The 21,549-nt window shown below is 45.6% G+C and overlaps 1 protein-coding gene across 3 annotated transcripts in view; it reads left to right on the top strand.

Annotated features, from left to right (window-relative positions):
- PRR5L (proline rich 5 like) overlaps positions 1 to 20,744 on the top strand; it is a 43,288-nt gene extending 22,544 nt beyond the window's left edge. For all 3 annotated transcript variants that reach the window (XM_074809800.1, XM_074809799.1, XM_074809798.1), the window contains exons 5-9: positions 7,612 to 7,669; positions 10,730 to 10,821; positions 14,013 to 14,153; positions 15,643 to 15,769; positions 19,653 to 20,744. In XM_074809800.1, the coding sequence (XP_074665901.1) occupies positions 7,612 to 7,669; positions 10,730 to 10,821; positions 14,013 to 14,153; positions 15,643 to 15,769; positions 19,653 to 20,035 (801 nt within the window). In that variant the 3' untranslated portion in view covers positions 20,036 to 20,744. The remainder of the gene's footprint in view (positions 1 to 7,611; positions 7,670 to 10,729; positions 10,822 to 14,012; positions 14,154 to 15,642; positions 15,770 to 19,652) is intronic.
- Positions 20,745 to 21,549: the final 805 nt, after the last annotated feature.

Raw genomic sequence — 21,549 nt, forward strand, 5'->3', positions numbered from 1 at the left:
AAACCTGATGCGTCTGACATTTCTTTCCTTGGCGCCAGGTTTCTGCTTCTACCTGTTTGGCAGCGAGGCAATAGTTGTGTAGGTTGTTGGAGTGATGGTTGTCGCTGGATAAAGGCAGTGTTAGCTCTTCTCTGGCCAAGTGCTGTCTCATGCCCGCTGCCAGGGGCTGCAGTGGCTCGGCCGCTGCACGAGGGGAGAGAATTCACACTGGTATGATTTGTGGAGCTCAGCCGTACATCTGCAATACTCTTGGGTCAAGCTGGTCTTTACTGTTGTATTTCTCTCCTCCCTGACTAGGAACCCCTATTCGTGCAGGTCTGCTAATTACTTCTGCTTCATCTGGCACTTTCTAGGACTGAGCTTTCATGGAGCAGCTCCAGACACTCCATAGCAACTGCCCAGCTCCGTTATCACGGACGGGGTCACCCGGCAGCTTGGCCCCGTTACTGCGAGCCAAGCCGGGGACCCAGTCCTGGGTGGCAGCGGCAGCAGGGACACCTGCTTTCAGGCCTTATGTGCATCAACTCCGTAGACACGCGTGACTCACTTGCAGTGGTGCCTGGTTGCTCACGCTCCAAGCGTAGCGTGGGACGCGTGCCGTGCCCTGGCCGGGGGGGCCTGGCTGCTGGATTTTCCCGTAGCTGCTGCCTCGCTGGCACGTTGTGGTCTAGACCGTAGCAGTGCTGCCTACTCGGTCTGCCTGGTCTGCTCTCTGTACTCTCCCTGCCTCACTTCCTCCCTTTAAGTGGGCTTTCTTTTCGATCTGTTTTGAAAAAAGCCATCTCTAGAAGAGTCATTTTACGATGTTATTTCATATTTTTCCTGCAATTTGTTCTCTATGTAGGATCAGAGCGATCTCTTTGCTTCTGTCAATATTTCCCCTCTTTCTAGAGGAAAAAAAAAAAAAAAGCATGGGGAGGGATGCTCCAGGTATGAGATGCTGCAGCTCACACAGATTTGCATTTTGTAAAACAGTGCCAAGAAGTAGGTAGGTGTTTGTGTGCGACTAGCAATAACTTTGTAGAAAATACTTGCCAAATCAGTTTGGGTAATGCTTTTTTTCTCAAATTAACATCATATTATCCAAGAAACAGTGGCTATGCGTTAATAGAGCCTGTAAAAGCGTGGTTTAACACTATAACACAAAGCATCAGTGGGCTAGGAGAGGGCGCTGCACTTAAAAAATGCTGTAATGTGAGGAAGAAAACCTGATTTTTTCACCCAGCAAAATGGGGTCAATTATTTTGAATTTGCTCAGGATCGGTTAACTCCTGTTCCAAGCTTATGTTTCTGTTTGATGAACTAGTGTTAATTTGAAGGTGGCTTTTTAAAGGCATACTGGCCATGTTCGGCTTGGAGACGTGAAAGGAAAACAAAATTTGTCTGTAATTAAATGGGTATTCATCTAAACTTCTCCCCCCCGCCACCAAGAGTAGGGAATTACTGGTAACTAGTAATATTTTTTGATTAGCAGGAGAATTCCTTTGTGCCTCGCTACGCTGCAGAGCCGTGGCTTTCTGTTGAGATGTGAAGTCGCCTGTGATGGCTTGAGCCTCCTTAGCTGCTTTTCACCACCCTTCTGCTGGAAGGTACCACCCAGAGCAGAGCAAGCCATGCTAGTGGCAGGGCTACCGCCCCAAAATCCTGGAGGCTGTCCCTGTGACCAGGCTGCTGGCAGAGGCACCATCTCATTTGTCTCTGTCAGATGGGTACCGTTCTGCCCGGAGCGCAGCGGGAGCCCGCGCAGGAAGGGCCTCCATCACCCACCCGCGCTGGGGATGACCAGCTCCCGACAAGGTGGAGGTGAAGGTCGCTGCTGGCACTGCCAGTTCGAGAGAGGAGCCCCGGCCGTTGCGTCTGGGACAGCTTCTACCTTCAGTCGTGCTGGGGCAACTGGAATTGCTCCTCTGGGTATGGATGGAGAAACTCGCCTCAGTTTCTCAAACAGGGGAGGGGAGGGGGGAAAGTATCTGTGCTGGGAAAAAGAAGGAAATACCTGGAAAGTGTCTATGTTTTACAGCATGGCATGTGACTGTCTTCAGATTTATTTATTTTTTTATTCCCATTATTTCAGCACAGCTTACTTTGCAGGAGTAGTGAGCACGTGCATGTTGTGGGAGGGTCTTTGAGGGGAAAAATAAAAAGTGATTTTTCTGGAGCTTTTTAAATCCTCTCTTCCAGAACTTAGGGCATTTGAAAACTTGCTTAAAGGCTTTCTCTAAGCTACACTTCTTGGTGGTACACCTGAAACAGCTATTGTGGTTTTCTGCACTGAGAAAAATAAGGGGGGGTTTCAGCCTGCGAGATTTCACAAACTTCTCCCTGCTGCAAAACATCTCTCTCCAAATGTATCGACTGCATCCTCGTGTTGGGGTTTAACTCGGGGCTTGGTTTCTCTGCAGCGTGTGCTTCACCGTAGCAGGTTTGCAGCACCCACAATGTGGTCACCCAACAGCAGGGTGAGGGTTTCACCCTGGGGATCCAGGGAGGGCTGACTTGGGGAGGGAGCAGCTGCCTCCCCACGCACTCAGTTTAGCTGCAATTGCAGCTAATAATAATAATAATAATAATAATAATAATAATAATAAGCTAAACTGCTTTGGTGGCAGCTAAACTTTTTCAAATAAATGCGCCCTTCAAGCTCACTTGGTGTGAGTCTTTATCTGGTCTTGCTTGCAAATAAAAGATTTATTTTTCCTCTTAGTTCCGTGCCTCTGTGTTGCCTCTGGCAACCAGGGATAAAGCAGTAAAATGAGACTTGTAATCTAGACAAGGTCTGATACAGACCTCCGCTGCAGCTGCATTTATTAGATTGTATTGATTTGTCAGCAAACCCTGTGGGGTTTTTTAATGAAAATTTACCTGTCTGGCTTGATCTGAGGGGATAATGTTTGGATTGAATCCATTTCTAAACCTGTGACTTTAGCAGAAAAGACAGATAAGTAAAATTTCCAGGTATTTTTAAGATGGGGAGAAGGGAAATGAAGCGTGGTGGTTGTTTTGTTGTAAAAAGTCTCTCTTCCACGGGAAAAGGGAAAATTTGAGAGGATAATTGAAACATCTGGAGTAACTATATGGAGCCAAGCTTTTTATTTTAGAAACCTTAATAATGAGATGGTGCAATCTGTTTAGCACACGGAATTACTGATAGTACATTCATAAGAGCATTAGAAATTCTTCACTACAGGTTAATGATTAATATATCTATTTTTAATAGATAGAACTGTGCTGCCCATAAAGGTGTACAAATGCGTAGTTTGTTTGCTGACATAGCTGTAAAATAACAAAAAAAAATCTCTGAAAGTAGAAAGCATCAATGATACTAAGTTATAAGCAAAGTAGCTGGAAAATTGTATCCACAGTGCTCAGGAAGTGTATGTAAATTGAAACCTAATGTTCTAGTGCAGATAGAGAGGGAATTCATATTTCTTGACAGAAACACAAGAAAATAAGCGTGACACCCTCATATATATATGTGTATCTACTTTTTTATTATATAGTAGTTTAAAATGACGCAGTGTTAAAGACCAGCTGTAAATTTTCCCTGCAATATATGAGAGGTAATTACCTTGAGCTCCAGGTTGAAAAATAAAGAATTGAAGTACTTTATTAATAAACTGAAAGCATTTGGAAGGATTAAAGGGCAATATCACTCCAAACATTATCATACTGTTCAGGCAGAAAAATACTTACAGTGTAAGTGGGTTTCACTTTTTTTCCCCTCATAATTTTTTCCATTCCAGATTTCTTCCTTGCTCGTTTTTCACATTGTTTTTTTCCTGGAAAGCCTTTTTTTTTTGTGGTTGTCCAGAGCCTGACATGTGTAGTCATTTATTTCTTCTGAAGAAATCTAAAAGTTGAATGAAGATCCCAATGACTTAATATTTCCCTCCAAATCCTATATTTCTGCTACAGAATCTTTGCAAAATACTCACCTTCCATTAGTTGATAGCAATGTTTGGAAACTTTTTTTTTTTGTGTGTGTGTGTGTGTGAACGTATTTATCCGACTTGCTAATTGCTGTTGTCGTTGCCCAGATGAACAGTGTCTCCCAGGTGTGGTATCTTTGCAGCTTTCCCATCCTTTGGCAGCCCAAGGAAGCTTTCCCAGTGCTCTGCTGGGAAACCTGACTTTTTCTTTCTCTCAGCCCTAACGCTCACCCCAACTGAGGAGTGAGCCCTAGACAAAGCCCCCCAGCCATTAAAAATTTCTCACTGACACGTTGCCTTTGCTCCCTGCAGCTTCCTCTGGCAGCACTTCTCATGTTGGTGATGATGAGTAAATCTGAAAATAGGCTTCTGCAGGAAGGGGGTGAATTCCAGCATCCAAAAACCTGCAGAAAGTGGACTTGTTTTTGGAATAAATGTATGGCTTTTTGGCTAAACCTGAGTAAGCTGTTGTAAGCGGGGTGAGATACCCCAGGGCACGGAGGTGGTGTGAGCCATCGGGTGCGTGTCCTGCTGGAGCCCCTCCACTCCTGCAGTCAGCGCGAGCCCTTCGTGCGCTGTTTGTGAGTGGGTTCAGGTCATGTGCAAAAGTGCTTTGGGTTCCTGTCTTCACGTGGCCACCTGTGAGCAGAAGAGCAATTTTAGCATGTTCCTCTGACAAACAGGGCTGTTCCAGTCAGTTCTGATTCCCGTGCTGAAATTCCTAGGATGGGTGTCGGGGTTTAAATGCGGCCGGGAGCCAAACACCACGCAGCTGCACGCTCACCCTCCCCTGCCCCACGGGAGGGGGCAGAGAATTGGAGGGGTAAGGGTAAGGAGACTCGTAGGTTGAGATGAGCACAGTTTAATAATTGAAATGAAATAATAATGGTAATCATAATAGTAATAATAGAATATATAAATGGGTGATGCACAATGCAATTGCTCACCACCTGCTGACCAATGCCCAGCCCATTCCTGGCCAGTGATTACAGAGCAGAGAAAATCCTGAATCCGCAATCCCAGAAGAGAGAGACTCAGCTTCCCCACTGACCCTCATCGATACACTGAGCACGGTGTTACAAGACATGGAATAGTCCCCTGGCCAGTTTGGGTCCGTTGCTCTGGCTGTGCTCCCCCCCAGCTTCTTGTGCACCTGCGCACAGTCAGGACATGGGGAGTTGAAAAGTCCTTGATTTCTTAGCAACAGCTAAAATCATCAATATATTATCAACATAAATCCCATACTGAATCCAAAACACAGCACTATTCTAGCTACTAAGAAGAAAAATTATCTCTATCTCAGCCAAGACAATTGGTTAATAGTAGAGTACTGAAATTTGTTTATAGCTTGACTATAAACAAACTTGTGACTTGGATGGGTGGTTCAAATAATACAGTTTCATCCCGTGTGTTGCTCCTAAAATGCTCTGGTTTTGCTGTGTAACTAATTTAAAAGTAACCTAAATTCTGCCTTATTTTAGGAATAACACCACAGTAGATATTTTTGGGTTTGAATTCTGAAAAAAAGCCACCTACTAGCAGGGCCAAATTATCTTAATTACAAGCATGACCATTAATTATTTTTCCTTTATATGCACTGTACAATTTTTAACCGTTATTGCTACTAACAGAGCTTACCACTGGTGGATTCCTCCTTATGTCGTGACTGAACTCTGGATACGCATTAGAGGATGCGGGTTTTTTTTTTTTTTAAAGCAGTGTCTTAACGGTACTTAACATCTGGCTCATTTAAGACAAGTAAGCCATTGTAGCAAAACATGAGTTTTAATGTGGATGAGGTAGCCGTGAGATGGGACAACAGCCAAGCCAAGGTCCCCATTTCCTCTCTGTTGTGTAACACCACACTTCTTTCTCACCGTGAAGAAGACAGTGTCTGTACAGTCTTGTCTTGACTTGGGATGAAACTTTTCATGGAAGTTACCCCTACTACCCATACCACGGGGGGTGACTGGGTGAGCGTGTATGGCTCGTTCTTTCTTCCAGGATCTTTTTGCTGAAATCTTGACAAAGATGCCGATGGAAAAATTTCTCTCTGCTATTGCAGTGGCACCCAGCCCCAAAGGGTCTCAGCACTCACCTTGCAATGGGTGAGATTCCAAAGTAAAAGGAGTTTCTTGAATTCAGCCCCTGGTTTTATTAATGTCAGCATTTTCCTACCTGACTGCTTTTTGACTGTAAATTCTCCACCAGGATGATGCATCCAGAAATGTTTCCTTACTGATAGGATGTCTGGTGGTCTTTTCAGTCCCTCAGCCTCAACATACTTGCAAAAGAAATCTGTTTGATTAGATACTATTTAAGGACTAGCCCTTCCTTTTCTACACATTTCAATGATGCTAACGAGTAGGACTAGCGAGTGGCAAATCTTCCTTTTGTTCTGGAAAGCGAAGTACAAGTGGAGAATGTCACAGAGCAACGTTTCCTTCAACAGTACCCCAGTTTAGTATTGGTTCTTGTTGTAGGGAGGATGCAGATGCTGCTCTCTTTGCTTGGGGTGGCTTGCAGGGCTACCTGCTCGTGTGTGTTGTGAATGAGCCAGCCCGGTACGTGGTTACAGGAGGCAGCAGCACAAGGGCAGCTCATCAGGAGGCTGTGGTGTAACGGCAGTGTCCATCGGGAGTGAAAAAAGATGTGCCTTGCTCCTCAGCTGATGGAAGGTTGAAAGCTGCAACTTTGACCTGGTTACCCATTAAAAACAAAAGCTGGAGGGTGAACATGAAAGAGAGGGAGAGAGGTCTCTGGATATTGTGCGCTACCCTGATACTGAATCCTCTCAGAGGGACAGAAGGCTTTATTTTCTATCAACGTGATCTCTGTGGTAGGACTGAACCTTTTAGGATGCAGTAATAGTGTATTATGTGGTGATAGCAGCTCCTTTCTCTGTGATTCTCAAAGCTTTTCGGAATAACTGATTCTCCTAGTGCTGTTGGGAGAACAAAAAGGTAGGTGTTGTTTTTCCACCATTTTTACATTTAGGGAAATGGGAGCAGAAAGCTTATCAGCTGTTTAGATGTCCTGAACTGCAAACAGGCACATCATTATCTTCATCTGTCTGGTTCGTGATTGTTAAATTTACCTAGACAGGCTAGCTCCTGACGCTTCTTTTGCAGCTTGAGACTGCATACTGAGATGATCCAACCGCTCAATATAGCAAAAAATATAGCCTCATAGAAAAGAGAATAGGTAGGAAAAGAGAAGTAAGGGTTAGGGAGCTGAAGTGGCTTACTGTGCAGTCAGGCAAGCACTGAACTGGTGCAAAGGAAGATGAGAGTGGGGCGTTTTGGTAGCATTTGGCCCTTTGGTTACTTCCATCATATGGCTTATGTGGCTGCACTCTTACGTTAAGAATCATTTTGTTTTCTTGACTCCCTCCCTGTGACCCAGGACGGGTCCTTCCTTCCCACTTCTGATAAGCGTTTCAACTATCTGCTGTTCCGGTTGTGTTCTCATGTCTGGCTGAACAAGACGGGGTTAATGAACGTGCAGCACTCACAGTGAGACCAGGTCTGGTGGTGGTGCTGGGAGAAAGTACTACGATATGACTAATCTTTAGATAACTGCATGCAAAGTGGGGTGACATCTAGAAAAAATTAATTCTTCCATGTTTATTTGAAATCTCAGAAAAGGCAAATGCATGTCTCTCTCTCTTCTCTCTTGGCAGAACCAGCTCCTTGCGAAAGGCTTGCTGTTTATAGAGGAGAAGGTTAAGCTGTGTGAAGGCAAGTATAGTAAGAAACCCGTTTTGGAAGGGAGTTGTGCTTTGATGTTTGGTCAGACAAGATGATTTGCCTGTCTGGAAAGTGTACAGCCCCTTCTGGTCCTGCCTTAGGGTGTCACACCACCTCTCAGGAGCCGGGTTGCACTGCAGCCCTTGTGAGGCTTAAGGGGTGGCGAGCTGTTGGAGTAGCCACATAGCTGCAGAGCTCCCACCAGCCGTGTCTTCTTCACCAGAGCAGGAACACGGGTCTTGGGTGGCAGTTGAACCTGGGCTCAAAGCAGTTCTGGGCTGGACACGGATCCTGTTGCGAAACTGCTGAGAGCTGCTTTCTGCCTTTTATTTATCAACATGATTTGCAGCTCGATGTAAGCACAGTTTTGGTTCCTGTGTCATGCTTTTGAGAGCTGAGTTTGTGTGAATTTAAAGAAAAAACAGTCACTTGAGTGGGAACGCAATCTTTCAGGATTGCACTTGAAGTTCTGTTCAAACCTCTGGGGTACAGATGCTTGCCACAGCAGAGCCTGGGGACGGAGGCCAGTGTGGCACAGTGACTCTCGGGTGTATGAGTTAGTCACGTTTATTAACAGTTTGCTCAAGCAGAGCAAGCTGTCTAGAGCACATGTCTTTATTCAAAACTAGGCTGCCGTTTGATTTGACCCAGTTTTGTAGCCTGTAGGGAAGATCCCTTGCTAATCACTTGCAGTTATCTGGGTCATTAAATGCCAATAGACACTTACAGTCTCGCATCATTGTTGATGCTCGGTTCCCCCACACTGTTCTTCACCAGGTGACTTCCCCACACGACCAGCAGGCCGTAGGACTCGGACCCTGAAGGAGCTACACAGTTGCCAGCCTCCTGCTTGGTGCGTGCTCCTTCAGCACTGGCCCCGTAAGGGGGGAAAAAAGGCAGATTCATGCGTTTTCCTGAACGTGGGTACCTGCCCTGCTGCTGCCAGCTCTCCAGAACGAGTGCTGCGCAACTGACCATAGGTTTTGTTTTCTGTATTCATATAAAAAACTATTCCAATATCTGTTTTAGCATCATGAAAATTGAGGTCCAGTCTGTAAGTAAGCCGAGAGCTGCCCGGGAGCAGTTTGCAGCTGCTCAAGTGGTTTGGTTAAGATGAAGTTTCCCAAGCAGACAACAAAACCCTCTTCCTATGCCTCATTTTTTTTTTTTTTTTGTGTCCCTAGTTTGAAGTGACACTGGAGCCACTTTGCCTGTGCAGGCTGGCATCTCTGCAGGGGATGACTCATGGACACATTTCTTTCATAATGTGTAGGCCTGTTGCAGGTCTTGTGGTCACAGCAACAAGAACTTCTTGTACATGCTTCTCAGTTAGCTCTGTCTTCCTGGAAAATTTCTACTGTCCCAGTACTCAGAGGCAGAATAATGTTCCTGCTGCAGGGCATGGCAATGTTTTGCTGTGTCTGTTTTTCAAATCACAGCCTCTTTTTTTTTTAACATGGTTTTTCTTTATACAGTCTGTCAGAATCTCTCAAATGCCTGTAGGATTTACGATTTCTTGAAGAAACAAGCCGTTCCCCCTTCCCCTTCAGAAGTGATCTACGACATTTCATTCTGGCTCCACACACCAAAGCGTTGCAGTCCTGGGGAGGAGGCAGAGGAGGGGAAAAATTAAACATTCAATTAGTCTGTTTCCTGTTGTTTTTTTCACTTACAGTTTCTGGTAACGGGTAGCTGTTATGGGGGTGTTGGGTAGGTGCTCGTCTGCCTGCAGTTCCAGTTTTGAAGCCGGCGTTGTTCCTGACGTGGTGAAGCCTCCCTCTGAACCTCGTTGGGGGGCTCCCTGCTCGCAAGGAAATGTCTGCAGGGTCTGGTCCTGCTGCCTCTTTGCTCTCTGGCTGTGTCCTAAGCAGCACAACCCATGGGCGAGCACAGTGAAAGCCCATGTGGAAGCCTCCAGATGGGGAAAGCACTTCAGTACCCCACGATAAGGCTCCTCCGAGTTGTGATTTTACACGTGTTCCAGTTCCTCATGTAGGGCCTTTGGTCACCTTGAGGCTGAGCCTTCAAAGCTGTCTGGAGCAGCCGTCTTCCATTACTGCTCCTTGAGTCTTGACTGCTTGTGAGCCCCAGCTGAGGCTCTGTGGAAGGTGTCCTGGAAAATCCTTTTGTCAGAAACTTGTGTTATTAAACCTGGGTCTGTATTTGTACCTGAAATTTCTGGGGGAAGTATCTAAAACTTGAAAAAACATTGCAAGCTGCAAGCCTTTGGCCTTTGAGATGGGAAAAATCTCCTGAAAAACTTAGAGGCTTTGGGCCCAAATGCTGAGGAACACACAGCTCTAAGTCAAGCCTATGAGCATAATTTAAAATGTCTATTCAGACGGTTATGTTCAGTAAAGCATTTTTTGTTAATAATAGGTTTTGACCACGATTGTATTCCTGTTACGGGAATCACGGGTTGCATAACTCGGTCTGCCTTCATTTTAAATATCCACTTACACTGGGGGATGTTGGTTCCAGTTGGAGTCATATGAGGGGTGGCCACAAGTGGATCTCATTGGGGAGCCTTCCCAAGTGCCACCTTTGACAGGAGCACGGTGGCTTTGTGGCTCGTCAGGGTCCTGAGTGCTGTGTGTGTGCTTGGGAAGGGGGGGGATGCCGGAGGGGGCTCAGCTCTTGTAGATGCTCTTCCTGACTCCGCTGCTGCAGGGCGGTTGATGTTGGCTGTGAGCTGCTGGTTTATAGATTCAGCCGCTAACGTGCGGCCGTGCTCCCACGCTAGTTGAGTGTGTGAGCTGTGAGCTGTGAGGTTACTCAGTCCTTTGCTGTGGAGTTAAAGCCTCCGGTTGAAGAGGGGCTTCGCTCTTTTGTTGGAATCGGTCTCGTGTTTTGCACAGAGCTGTCTTTGCAGTAAGCAACAGAGCAATTTATGGTCTCTGTCAGTTAAGGCGAAGCTTAGCTGAGTCGTGTCTAGTTTTGGATGGAAACTGGATGTGGAGGGTGGGTTTGTATCTCTTATTTGGGAAATTAGAGAGTAGTTGGAAAATTCAACTTGATTTTAAAGCTTTTGCTCCCAATCTCTCTTCGTAGGTGAGGATCGCATTGATGTCCTGTCTGAAATCTGGGATCACTATTTTACAGAGACTCTTCCTACACTCCAGGCAATATTCTACCCAGTCCAGGTATTCTTAACTATAATTCAGTCTTCAGTCAGGTGAGGCAATGTAACTTCAATGTCTGCTAACAGCACAGGGAAACTTCTCTTCTGTTCCACTTCTCACTGTCTGGCCGGTGGCTAAACAGGTCTCAAAACCTTTAAACTAAATCTGGGAGGAAGTAGAGTTTGTCCAAGTCAGCATTAACTGTGTAAGGACTGCTAAAATCTACTGGGCAAACACAGTGTTTTGGGCTGAATTTATTCTTATTTGTCTGTGCTTAGCTAAGCTTGAACACTGACACTACTGGACTATACTTGTCTAGGCTGAAGCTCTGGGCCATTTATTTGTATTTATAGTTTTTCCATTTTTAAATACCTGGGACTGTTGGTGCAGATGACAACTTGTCTACAGAGAGACAAATCTGAAGACTAGAGCAGGAGCAAATGTGTTCAACTCGCTCTTAACTACTTTTGGAGGGCTTTTATCCCAGTTGTGCCTTTGGAAAATCCTCTGTTGGGTTTTTTGAAGCTTTAATAAGGGGAAAAGTAATTCTATGGGTACAGAATGAATGAACAACTTTATGTAAGACCTGTTTACACTGGATATTTTGAAAGCTGAGTATCCCATCAGAAGTGTTGAGCTGTATCATTTTTTAATGTAGTTTGAGTCAGGGTTTCCATATGAGCAGTCTAATTCCCTCCCCAACCTATTTTGATCTTCTCTTCCATCAGAGGAAAAAAAAAAAATATACCTCGTGAGGAGACTGACGCTCTTGGAAATGCTAGCTGCCTCCTCTTGACTTTTGCCTCTTTCCCAAAACATGTTTTCCAGAGCCTTTTAAAATTATTTTTCCCTTGTATTGTTTGAAAGGCAGCAGGTAAAGCTCAAAGGTTGCCCTTTTCTTCTAATCCTATTAAAGCTGGCATTTTCTAAAAGAGAAAGGCTTTCTGCAAGACAGACACTAACCTTTCTACTGTGTTTATTTTTATTCTTTCCTTGCTGCAGATGCTTAAAGGTAGGTGTTTGGCGGGTAAAACTGTGCAATTATAATATCCTCCCTTTCTCTCCTTTTGCAAGTAATTCTCAGTCAGGGAGTAACCTAATCTATTTAAGCAGGGTTTGTCTTCACTGCAGCTGCCTGTGCCCTGTGGAAACAGCTGAGCTAACTGTGTGTTGTACCCACTGATGCTAATAATTCTGCCACTTATCAGAAAAATCTACTCCCCTGTTATTAAATGTCTGTAATGAGAAACTGAACAAAAGTTACTGCACAGTGGGTGCAGCTTTTGGAAGCAACTTGGTGGTAGTGGTGGAAGCAAGAGTATGGGATGTTGGCATTCTTTGAAAGCATAACTTTCTTACTGTGTTTGTCTTGTCACAATATCTGAGTCACACAAAAATATTTCATAGAAGCCATGAAGTTAGGGAAGTATTGTCGTTTTACAGATGAGGAACTGAAAGGTAACAGCATATTTAAAGCTTGCTAGGCACCTAAGTCCTACACACAAATGTATGGATTTAAATTGCCTAAATGTAGCTGTTTATATAGTGCATCACCACACATGCAGAGAGCTCACCTAACACATCTTTTTCACCAAGTCCAGTTCTTCATGCGTTACTCTGGTAGATGGGAAAGTCAATTTGTTGTTGGTTCCCCATCCTTTGCTGCAAACATCGATGGGATTATTTAGTTGTGCTCTCTGTGATCCCAGCAACCGCCCATTCAGAATGAAAGTCAGTCAGTCAGATGTGTGAGCGTATGTTACCAAAGGTAGTAACTAGAAATAACTTCCTATCTCAGCTAAGTTTAAACCCGAGGCTCATAGCTGTTGCAGAAATATGACCTTTAAGCAGCCAAGTTGGTTAAATTGCTGTGCAGAGGGAAACTATGTAAACAGGTCACTGGCTTTTATATAGTTGCAGCTGTTGATGTAACTACTTGGTGTGGAAAAAGAATAGCAAATCTTGTTTTGTTTGGCACAGCAAGATGTTTGCGTTTTGAAATGGGGTATGAAGTTAATGGGACTAAACTGCCTGATATAAATAAAAAGCATGCAGCTGCTGAAATGCAGTTCAGAGATACCTACCGGTCTTTTCTACACCTCCATGCTTCTAAACATGCAGTGATGGTTTAAAACAGCAAAGTGCTTTTATTATGGCCAAGCTGCCCTCCAGACTATTGGCTTTAATCCATATTTACATATTGATGATGCTGTTAATGATGACATTAAACCCATTGTGAATTAATTATTAACTATGGTTAATTTCTTCCAGCTAAATATTTGCTACGTTGAGTGTGTTATGGAGACCGTAAAATGGTTCCCAGACTGTGGGACAGAGATTAACATGCTGGGAAGAACAGGGGAAACTCTTGAGGCTGGAAAGTGCTGGGCAGGGCTGGGAGGAAAATTTCTGCTGTTAAGCTGCAGTGGGGCAAGAGGAAGTTGTGTGGATGTTAAGCAGAGGGAAAGGCAGTAACACCAGAATGCCAAATGGAGTCCAACGGTGTTTAAATATGCTGAGAAATATTACAACATCTTCATCTGTTCAGCCTGCTCACTTGTGGTTTTGGTGTAAGGAAGTAATGGGAGGACACGGGAGTGCCTTGCAGTGGAAATCAAAGCTGTTGCTTTTTATAATGATGTTTGGTACAAGCAGTCTCGCTAGCTTTGCTCTAACCTAAGTCTTAAAATCTGTAATGGACTGAATTGTGGATTTTTGTCACATCAGCAAGGTCTAAAGTGCAGGCGTTGAGCCAAAAGAGGATACAACACAGACCAGAGGTAGGCTTAGTGAAGGAATACCCTGTACCAACCCCTTTTGCTACCAAACCTTCTCTGGTTTCTCAGCTTGGAGTGGCAAAAGCACGATCTGCATCCATTGTGAACTTTGGATGTTTGTGACCAAATTGGATGCTAGTTGGTTTACTTGAACACATAGTCTTTTGGTGAAATCCAGCCCCATTTTTGGCTTCACTCCAAACCTAGTGGCGCCTCGGATGAGGCGTTACTCATTTCAGAATTTGTGTGGGACAGAGACTGAGAGGGAAGAGACCAAAGAGTATCATGAATCCTCAACCTGAGCAGCTGGGGGGGTCCTTTGCCAGAGCAGCAACAGGCAGGATAGAGCCTTCCTGTCTGTGTGCATACATGTGTTGGTGCAACGCTCACGTGTCCCTGTACCAACTTCTGGATTTTGCCTTCTGTGTTTTTTAGGGTCAGGAGTTGACTATCCGTCAGATTGCTCTTCTTGGCTTCAGAGACTTGGTCTTGCTAAAAGTAAAGTTGGAAGACATTCTTCCTCTGGTCCAGACAAAACTCCCAGCTTCCATTGTCCAGATGCTGTTAATTCTGCAGGTGGGGAGCCTCTGCTCTTCTTCGTCTGACTCCACTTGGGTTATCTCGACGTCGCTGAACTAATACAAACCCTGGAAAGGAGAGTGGGGAGGGTAGAGGGAGTGATGAAGGGGAAGTGATGTGTGCCTATTTGGGTAAATATAGAAATGAGAGCTGAATTTGAATGCCCTGAGCTTTCCTGGGAACAGGTAAGGATGTTACCGTGAAAGGGCCGGATTCTGCTCTTTGATGCTTGTATTTTTCTTGGTACCTCTCCTCCTGAGCTAGGAACAGTCTCAGGACTCTTTTTTTTTTTTTTTTTTCCACATAAATTTTCATCTCCCAGACTCTCTGAATGCCTCTCTGTGCCCTAGTTCTCCTGGTTTCTCAGCTTTGCAATGACAGGGTGAGTCTCCATCGCAGCGGATTGTGGAATTTGAACGAGCTGACGCTGCCGGCTGCCCGATGCCAGCCCCTTGGCTGGCTGGGGTGCTGAGCAGTGCCCATGAGAGGAGGAATACCTTTGGCAGCAAGCAGAATGCTATACATCTTCCAAAGGCCTCTCCTGAGGGACCCAGACCTTCTGTGAGGGCTGTTCTCTTTATCCAGACCTCAAGAGAATATTTTCCAGGCATGCCAGATACAGCCAAGCATACCAGCTGTTTTATCTTTTTGTATCACCCAGCCTGACAGTTCTGCAAAATACCACATTACAGGTGGCTGTTTCGGTTCCTCTCACTTTTATTTCTTCCCCAATATACCTTATAATGAGTGGCAGGGAATTAAACCTTCTGAAGTACAATCAAAATTGTGAAGTTGTTAAGCTGGCATATCTGTATGAGTTCTTGCTGCTCTGATGTTCCCAGTCACCCAGGCTGTAATAGCAGGATACTGAAGTGCGAGCTCAATTTCCCTGAAATATTTTAATAAAAGAATTTTGAGGGCAAAGAGGGTCTCGGGGTGACGCATTTGAGAAAATAAAGCTTGTTGAGGCTTTGCAGGAAGTTGAGTCTGTGAACGGTTTCTGAAATTACTGTTAAATTGGTTAGTGTTATCTACCATCTTCACAGCTGTAAACTGAACTACAGAGGGTGCTTTTTCTGCAGTCCTGCCTGGGAGAGGAGAGGTGCTTTGTCCAAGGTGTGTTAAGGCTTTTCTACAAAGAGACATTTCCTGGTAGGACTGCCCTGGGTGTAATGATATCGCTGTAGTTAAACTGTGCAAATCCTCAGTGTGAGTGGGTGTACCTTGTACCTTCCTATCCCTTGGTCAGAACAAAGACAGCTGCCTGCTCGATGGCTGTAGGGTTATGGCTGGGACTTGAACGAAGAGGTTGACCAAAAGGCACCCAAACTTCCATTTGGGCTTATCAGCTGTGCTTCTCCAAATGCCCTACCAACATGGCTGGGATATTCCAGTGCAGAGATACTTGACAGACCCCAGGCTTTGCTCAGAAACCCTACTCAAAACTATATAAGGGTAATGTTGACTTTTTATGTTTGAATTTCAGAGTGTCCATGAGCCTACTGGCCCCAGTGAGGGCTACCTACAGCTGGAAGAACTGGTCAAGCAGGTGGTATCGCCGTACTTGGGCTTGTGTGAGGATCACAGCTTCTCTGGTAGCACCTGCTTGCTTGGTAAGACACGTGCATCATACAGAAGCTCTCGTTGGGGTGCACGGGTTGGTAAATGTGAGGCAGAGCACATCTGTAGTAGCAAAGGAGACAGCACATGACTCTGTGAGAGCCAGACAACAAAGGCCAAAACACCCCAAGAAGGTCCTGATTAATATCCCAGGGCAGGGGTGGAGTCCCCATCCCTGGAGGGGTTGAAGAGTCGGGTTGACCCAGCGCTGAGGGATCTGGTGGCGTTGGGAACGGTCAGGGTGAGGTTCATGGTTGGGCTGGAGGATCTTCAAAGGCTTTTCCAACCTGGATGATTCTGGGATTCTGTGAATATGTTTCTGAATGTAGATTTTTGTGACAGGCTTTTTATTTTCTATGACTGAGTGAACTGTTACTGCCCCACCACTGCGCACACATACGTGTGCGAAGTCTTCCCTCTCTCTGGAGGTGGGCTGGATTTTAAAACTCCCCGGTCCATGCCCAGTGAGAGACTGCACCCAGTTGGCTGCCTGCTGCCTGTCCCTGCTATCTAGCCTGCTTCGGCTGCCGAGGTTCCCATAGCGACTGCTGCATCAGCCAGCAAAACTGTTGGATGCTCATTCTGAGGGATTAAAGGGTTTTTTACATGGAGTCTTCCTTCCATCTGAGGACTCTGTTGAAAAAAAAAAAAAAAAAATCTGTGTTTAAACCATGGATCTAGGTGAGAGAACTGGCATTTCACTTCAGGGAGGGGATGCTTATAGTGGAAAACTTCACACATGATCCAGGAGTTCTGCTTACACACAGAATGGCCAGCCAGAACAGGTTGGCTAGCTAAGAAATGGGTGTAGTGTTGCTGGTTTGATAGTCAAGAAGATTTAAATAGAGCAAGTGAAGAAATCTCCAATCTCCTTCTGTTTTTATAAGGTTTATCCTTTGCTTTGATGCAAATTGTAGCAAGATGGCAACGCGCAAGCTGGATACACACGACCTGTCTTGTGCTACACCTTAGCAGCCCAGGGAAAAGGTAGACTTATCAGGACTCAGAGGACCTGTGCCTGTAACAACCTCTTGGCATTACTTTAGGTGAACCGTGGGTCAGGTTTTTATTCTTGTGGTTGATGGGCAATTAAATATCTTTTATGCAAGTGAACATGGTTATACAGTTCAGCATTGGTTTGCACACCTGATCCTGAGGCTGAATCTAGACCACATTCCCCCGTAAAAGTTGAGCTTTGACAAATCTGGTTGGCTGTTTATGGACATCTGCCCGCTGCTGGGATGGTTTGAAGGGTGGCTGTCTGACCAGTACTGATGTTTCCAGCCATCCTGGGTTTCTGCCAGCTGAACAAGGCATTAGTGTCAGTAAAAAAAATTTTGCACAAACTGGCCTTGTAAAGTTTATGTGCCTTAAAATCGTTGTATTTACTTTGATTTTAGCTGTCATTTCTTTGTGTACGTTTCCAAGGTGGCCTTTTGCTCCTGTTCCACCCTGTGCTGAGTGGGAAGAAAGGACTTGTGTTTGCATTATATGACAGTGACAGCAGAGCAGCACTTTTCTGCAGATAATCTTGGTATTTTCAAAGTGCTGCTGTGGTGGTGGTTTCTTTTTCTTAACTCCCATTTCTAATCAGACTTCTTTCTCTTCCTCTCTCTTTCTGTCACCTTTTTGCTTTCTTGGAACCAGTTTCTTCTCTCACTGGGCAGCCTGTAATGATGATGAAGCCCAGTAGGTTCCCTGTAATAGCTTTTTGGAAACGCACTGTTGGGCTTTGGGTACGCTTGCATTCTCCACAGGATGCTGTGGAGGCCAAACTGCCCTCTGGACTGGGGCCTTCAAGATGAATGAGTGTTGAGAAATGCAGCTGAAGATGTCTGATCACAGCTGTGAACGCACATAAGGCTTCAGCCTGCAAGGCTGCTGCATCTTCAACTTGATTTGAAGTGAGAGAGGAGTGCAGCAGGGATCATTGTGACAGGGGACAGGGCAGCTCACAGAGGGGATTCGCAGAGGGCAGCATCCCCACCTGCTCTCCTGTTACCACCCTTCTTGCTCTGCCCATGTAAATGAGCCATAACCTGCTTTGTAAGGATGGAGTATGCTGACGGGATCCACTTGTCTAAGAAACAATGTTTAAATAGGGAATAGGGAAGAAGATAAAACATTCACCCTGGTACCCCCATGTATTAAGCCTAACGTCTGCTGATTTGAGTTTACTTGCAAAAAATCCCTTAAAAACTCCTCCCAGTTTATGTTCCTGGCCATAACACACCAAAATAGCAATAAGATTTCTAGTTAAACTTTGTGTGACAACTCCCTTAACACACTGTCTTTGGTGGCCAAGAAAGTGAAGGGAGAAAAGTAAAGCAATAAATGAACATTCAGACTTTAGCCTAATTTTTACCCGATTCTCATCATAAAGGATTTTAATTTTGCTGCAGGAAAATCATCTGTGGATGTTTTTTCCTCAAAAGAGTCAGGTCCCAATGCTCTCCAACACTACAGCTAGCTGTGGCTTGAGCTGCAGATGACGCCTAAAGAGTATATTTACCGTAACCAGCCTCAAAAATTATTTGCACATATTCTTAAGCATGAAGTGAAGTGTTTTGAATTAATGTATTACTGGCAGCAGTGGAGAAGTGTTGTCATTGCTTGGCTGCCACCAGTGGTGGTGTTTTGGCTGCTCACCCGTTCCTCCCTGCAACAATATAGAGTTTGTTTTCTGCTTTTCTTCCTGATGCAAGCTTCCAAAACTCTTTTATAACCTTCAGTGATGAGTGCTTTTGTTACTCTGTCTCTTATGCTCTTGCAGTCTTGGTGGAAGTATTTTATATGGTTTAAAGGCTTCCGACTTTAGGAAATGAGACCCTGCACTTCAAGGAAGTTGGTGAGAAGCAGAGAGACAGGTAGGGAATAGCTTTATCAGCTGCTTCGGGATAGACTGTGTGAGGTGTTTCACACCACGTGGCGATGGCGGTGGAAGACAGCAGGTGAAAAATAATCCTGTCTGATTCAGCCTGCCAGGGGAGTGAATTACAGAGAGCCGAGGCACAAACTCAGTCCCCTGCTTTTCTTAAAGCTTTCGGTGTTGGAATTGAAATGGTGCTTCATGATACGGGGCTGGGGAATGTGCCCTGGGTTTGAGTTTTAAACCAGGCGTTTTTCCCCCTTAATGTTTTTGCTGAGCAGATCGTAGGCCCTGCACCCATCACTTCTGTGTCACCGCTTCACCCTGCTCTGCAAGTACTGCCTTCCTCATCTGCACCTCTCCCCCAGGCTGTTCTGGGCTCTTGCTGTGCACTGTTAGGTGTTTTCAGTGTCTGGCCCCCAAACCAGACATGTTTTAAAGTGGATGAAATGTTCTTTCTCATGCATAATCTTTAAACAACACAGTGGGATAATGCTAGCAGAACCACCTTTCCCTGGGCAGCTGAAGAGGCATCAGGAATTTCACACTGACACCAGCTAACGGCATCTCCTGAGAGAAATTTTCCAGAGAAAGGGATGGCAACTCAGGTCCTCACTGGATGTTTCTTTGGGGACTTGTGCCACTTTAGTGTCACCGATTTTAGTGAACCTGCACGTGAGAGCTACTCAGTTCTCATCCCCTGGGTAGGAGAAGAGACCATCAGGGTGCTGAAGAAAGTCCCTTTGCTGCACTCGTTAGTTTTTGGCTGAATTCTCTTGCTGGCAGCAGCACCCACAGCAGGGTGGGAGGTTTCTGCTTACTGGGAGAGGGGCAGAGCTCCTTTCCAAACCCCCGGGAGCATCAACTAATGACTGTTCCCGATGGTAACGGGGTGGGATGCTCAGCAGCTGCACGCTGAGTCCCCTCTGTTCCCTGAGACCAGCCTAGCAGTTCAGGCCACGCTTTGTCTGTGCCCTATTGACTCTTCCTTCCTTTTTCTCTTCCAGAGAGACGATACTCCAGATCCCGTCCTAAGACTGGCGTACTGAATTATTCATCTCACATGGTGACAAGCTGGCAGCCCAGTGAGATGGCCCTGACCCCACTGACGGAGCAGGAGGGTGAGGCTTACCTGGAGAAATGTGGTAGCATCCGTCGCCACACCGTTGCCAATGCTCACTCGGATATTCAGCTCCTGGCAATGGCCTCCATGATGCACACGGGAATGGTGATCGAGGAGTCGGACAGCACCGACAAATGCCTCCTCCTGCAGCCCAGTTTTAGCCACAGGCAGTGCTCCAGTGAGCCCAGTATTGCCGATGGGCCAGAGGGAGTCCTGGCAGCAGGTAGGCAGGACCCCGCAGAGCTGAACTGCACATCGGTCAGCTAGAAGCCTTGCTGAGGAGAGGAGAACTGTATGCACTAAGCTGGACAAAGCGGCGTGTCATCCCTGCTGGGAAAAAAAGAGAAAAACTTTGAGTTTTGCTCATGTCATTGAAACGGCCTTGAGGGATCTTACATCTCTTTGGGAATGCTTTCTAGATTTGTTTTTCTTGTCTGTCTGGGATCATTGTTGATGGAGGTACCAGGCTGCTCCCAAATGGGCACTGAGGGCTGCAAAGGTTTCAGTCTACCCTCTGTAAGCTTTCTTCCTCTACTAGTCCAGACCTTTTGGCCTCAGGTTTCCTCCCGTTTCTTTGGTATGATACAAATTAGCCTCTTTCTGCTTTTCTCCATCTTTCCCAGCTTTGTGCTGCTTGTTTGCTTGTTGTTCCTGCAGCAGAGAGCTCTGTGCTAAATGTCCTCTTTGCTCCTGGCACTAGGGTGGTGATGGCTGAGGACTGCATTTTTCTCTTTCAAAGCTGAACTCAGGGATGAAACCATCTGCATCCTGCAGAAAGATCTGAGCCACCTGAGAGGGGGCTTGTAAGTGAAGGATATCCTTCAATTTGCCTCCCATGGGCAGCCCAGATTTGAACAAATTAGACTGTTTTTTTTTTTCCCCAGACCTGACGAGAGCTGAGTAGACATGGAGGCCCAGCTGAGTACTTCATATGTTATCTGGTTCCAGTCATAACTCTGGGGGTGGTGGTGTAAATTGGGTGCAAAGGGGCGGGTGGGTGTTTAAATTGGAGGGCAAAATATAGTCCTGAGCATCCTGGCATTTGGCATCAATTTGCTCTCAAAATTTCAGTGGTGGTAGGGCTACGATGAAAGGCGAGATCTGAACGGATTCCTTCGGGAAGGAGACGCTGGGCAGAGTCTGTGTTTGTGCGAGAGACATAAAATTTGTCCTCAGCCCTGGGCCATCGTGATTCCAGACCAGGAGGTGATGAACAGGATTTCATCCTTGGGCTGCTCTAGTACTTTTAGCACTTACAGATTTCATGAGACCAAAGATAACAGGCGGGGGGGGGTGGGTGTAGAAAGGAGTCCTGCCTCGGCAGCGCATTCATGAAGTGCTCCTGACCTCCAGTGGTATCTCACTCACCGCAGTGTTGCTTTTAAGATAAAGCGAGGGCTCTCTGCAGTCTTTGTTTTTGTTTTTATTTTGAAGATTAGGAGTGGGTCCAGTTTGCAGGCGTCTGTGTCAGGCACTGCAGTCCACAGTGTCTGCTCTGTAGCATCACTTGGTACTCAAATGCTGCTTCGATGGGAACAGAACCAATCTGTTGGAGCAGTCCCCCGGGATGCTCTGCTGTCTTGCTAAGCAGATTTGCAAGTGTAATTACAAGCTTAGAGGTGAACTGAAATGCTGCCTTAAATGTCAAATCCCATTAAAAATATGCATATAACACCACTGCCACTCGAATCTAGTCCCTGTGGTACTGACTGTAAATAAATCTGTCTTGACAAGGAAACAGAAGGTTAGGATGAGCCTTCGGGATGTTTTTTTGCATGCTA

This window comes from Strix aluco, chromosome 31 (genome assembly GCF_031877795.1).
Source record: "Strix aluco isolate bStrAlu1 chromosome 31, bStrAlu1.hap1, whole genome shotgun sequence".
NCBI classification, from domain to species: domain Eukaryota; kingdom Metazoa; phylum Chordata; class Aves; order Strigiformes; family Strigidae; genus Strix; species Strix aluco.